Source organism: Arachis ipaensis, chromosome B06, assembly GCF_000816755.2.
Source record: "Arachis ipaensis cultivar K30076 chromosome B06, Araip1.1, whole genome shotgun sequence".
Taxonomy (NCBI): Eukaryota; Viridiplantae; Streptophyta; class Magnoliopsida; order Fabales; family Fabaceae; genus Arachis; species Arachis ipaensis.
Window position 1 is genome coordinate 115,635,426 of NC_029790.2, and position 2,854 is coordinate 115,638,279.

General features: G+C 32.1%; 1 protein-coding gene across 1 annotated transcript in view; it reads right to left on the bottom strand.

Annotated features, from left to right (window-relative positions):
* Nucleotides 1-2,658, bottom strand: part of LOC107604891 — a 6,045-nt gene extending 3,387 nt beyond the window's left edge. The window contains exons 1-2 of the mRNA XM_016306604.2: nt 2,159-2,658; nt 449-625 (exon numbers count right to left, since the gene is read on the bottom strand). Coding sequence (XP_016162090.1) covers nt 449-625; nt 2,159-2,425 — 444 coding nt within the window. The 5' untranslated portion in view covers nt 2,426-2,658. The remainder of the gene's footprint in view (nt 1-448; nt 626-2,158) is intronic.

The window sequence follows — 2,854 nt, forward strand, 5'->3', positions numbered from 1 at the left end:
ATTACATCATATTAAAAATATTATGTAATAACAAAAATGTTACATATATATAAAAAATTAACTATTAAATTAATTATTTATATAAAATACATATTAAAATACAACATACAAAAAAAAAGTTAAATAATATATGTATTTATACACAAATACTTCTTTTTGTATTGTAATTGTCTTGCATAGTTACTTGTACTAATAGTTTATAACTTTATTATCGCATTACTGTACAGACTAATGGTACCATGAGTAAAAAAAAAATGGATAAATTTCCATCCATTTTTTTACAAGATTAAGAAAGTTATACATCTATCTACCAAAATTTATTGACCTACATAATCCTCAATAGCAATATTCAATATTGCAAAGCTCAACGTGTTGAATATGACAAATATACAATTTGACAATTCCAAACATGAACAATATTCATATATATTGAATTATTCATACATACCCGTGGAACAGGGCAAGCAAAATAGTATTTATGGACATCCGGATCCTCGACCTTTCTACAGACACCAGCTCCGCAATCACACTCAGGGTACTTATACGGTGGAGGCTCCTTGTAACTCTCCTCAATATCATCATCACACCACTGAATACGCTTCTTATATCCTCCACATGCTTTGCCCTTAAAATCAAAACCAACAGAAACGAATGTGTGGAACAACCATCATTGCTTTACGGAGATTTAAAACAAAAAGTTTCTACTCGAATATTATCATCTCAGTGTAATAGGAGTTAATAATTAAATTAGTTCCTGAAAGATAAGGTATTCTTTAAATTTGTCCCTAAAAGATTTTTTCAATCAAATTGGTCTTTTAAAGATTACAAATTAATTATATTTGTTCTTCAGTTACCCCGCTCATAAATTTCGTCAATGATTGATGATATGAAATGTTAACTAATAGCATACATGACACATACCATGTTCAATTAGACGTTGACTAAATATGTTTATAAAAATTTATCAATTTAGTCACTAGGTCATATTGGGAATAGGATTTTTGTAATGGAGAAAATAACTAAATTAGTAAATTTTCATAAACATATTTAGTCAATATCCAATTAGATATATCGGGTATTATATATGTTATCAATTAACGTTTTACAATATCAATCTTTAAAGAAAATTGTTAATGGAGTGACTGGAGGACAAATATGATTAATTCGCAATCTTTGAAGGACTAATTTGATTGATAAAATATTTCAGGAATGAATTTGAAGAATGTCTTATTTGAATTTTGATCCTCTAAATTTTGAATTTTTAATTTAGAGAGTAAAGTGTGATCTTCTACCTTTGAATAATTTCTCTCTCATATTTACTCTTAGTCCCACCTATGAAATGAATGGTGAGATATCACACTTTATTCTCTAAAACAAAATTCAAAATTTAGAGGATTCGTCTTATTTTTCAGGATTAATTTGACTATTAATTAACCCTTTTTATCTTTATTTAGTTTACATTAAAACAAAATCACACAGACACACACATAACAAGGGGTAGCAATATGTACCTTACCCGCGGGTACCCAACCCGATCCATAGCGGGTAGAGTAGGGTGTGAGTAGGGTTATCGTACAACCTCAACCCTACCGACCAATCCGCACCATATATATGTATATATTATATACTTATATAAAAATATGTTTTAAGTGGATGTTGAAATAAAGACCTCTCAATGCAAAAGATCCTTAGTCATTAAAAGAAAATCATTAATTGATAATTTAATATTTTTTTTTACATAAAAATCAATTCTATTTTAAATTATCATTAAGTTATATAATAATATTGCATTTTTTTTATAATCCGCGAGTAGAGTCGGGTACCCGCAGATTAAAAACGGGTAGAATTAGGTTTGAGATATTCTCAACTTGCGGGTAGGGTAAGGTTGAATTTATATAAAAATTTCAACGCACGAGAGTAGGGTTAGAGTTGACTCCTACCCTACCCTACCCTACCCTACCCTACCCTATTGCCACCCATACACATAACAATACCAAAAACACGGAATAGCCCATGTTTTTTAGTATCATAAATTCATAATAGACAATGAAACTGGTGTCGATGGAGCATTTTTAACGAAATTAATCACAGTTAATGACACCTTCGGCTTTAAGTTAAAAAGGAAGAAACTTAATGGGGGGATAAAGAGCAGGAATACCCTTGTGATGGGGCAAGCATAGAAGTTCCTTCTACTAGAGTGCGTTGAAACGATGCAAGGGCCATGGCCACAGCGGCAAAAGATGGTTTGGCGGTTACCGGATGATGAGAATGAGGTGGTGGGTTTGTTGACATGGCCAGCAGGAAAAGGGCAGTCCCAACTCCAGTGTCCTATCTCACCGCACCGGAAGCACTTACTCTCCTGCATTCTCTTCACCAGTTCCGGCCTGTACCGGCTTGACAAGTTTGAACAACAACTCGCATCCATTTTCACTTCTTCAGCGTAGCAATGCCGTATGGTATAGGCGAAGCTATTCTTATTATGACTACTGTGTGTATGCCATAGTCATCTTGTTTTTTCAACGCCTTTTTCTTTGATTCCCTGATTTTAATATTGGGCTAGCTAGAGACTAGAGAGACGTTGGCCTGTGTCATGAATCATGATTGATGGATTGATTGATGCTTGTGTATTCAAAAAAGGATATGGGACTGAAACGGGAATCAACGGTGAGCCTTGCGCTCTAACAACTGAACTAGACAGGCTTCTTATAATCAATGGACGCTCAACAAAATTCAAAATTAATTCAAATAATCTAAATTTATTAATTATTATTAAAATGATTATATAATTTTAAATATGAAATAAATAAATAAAGAATTTAGATATACTTATTTAGCAAAGGAACAAAAAGAGAAA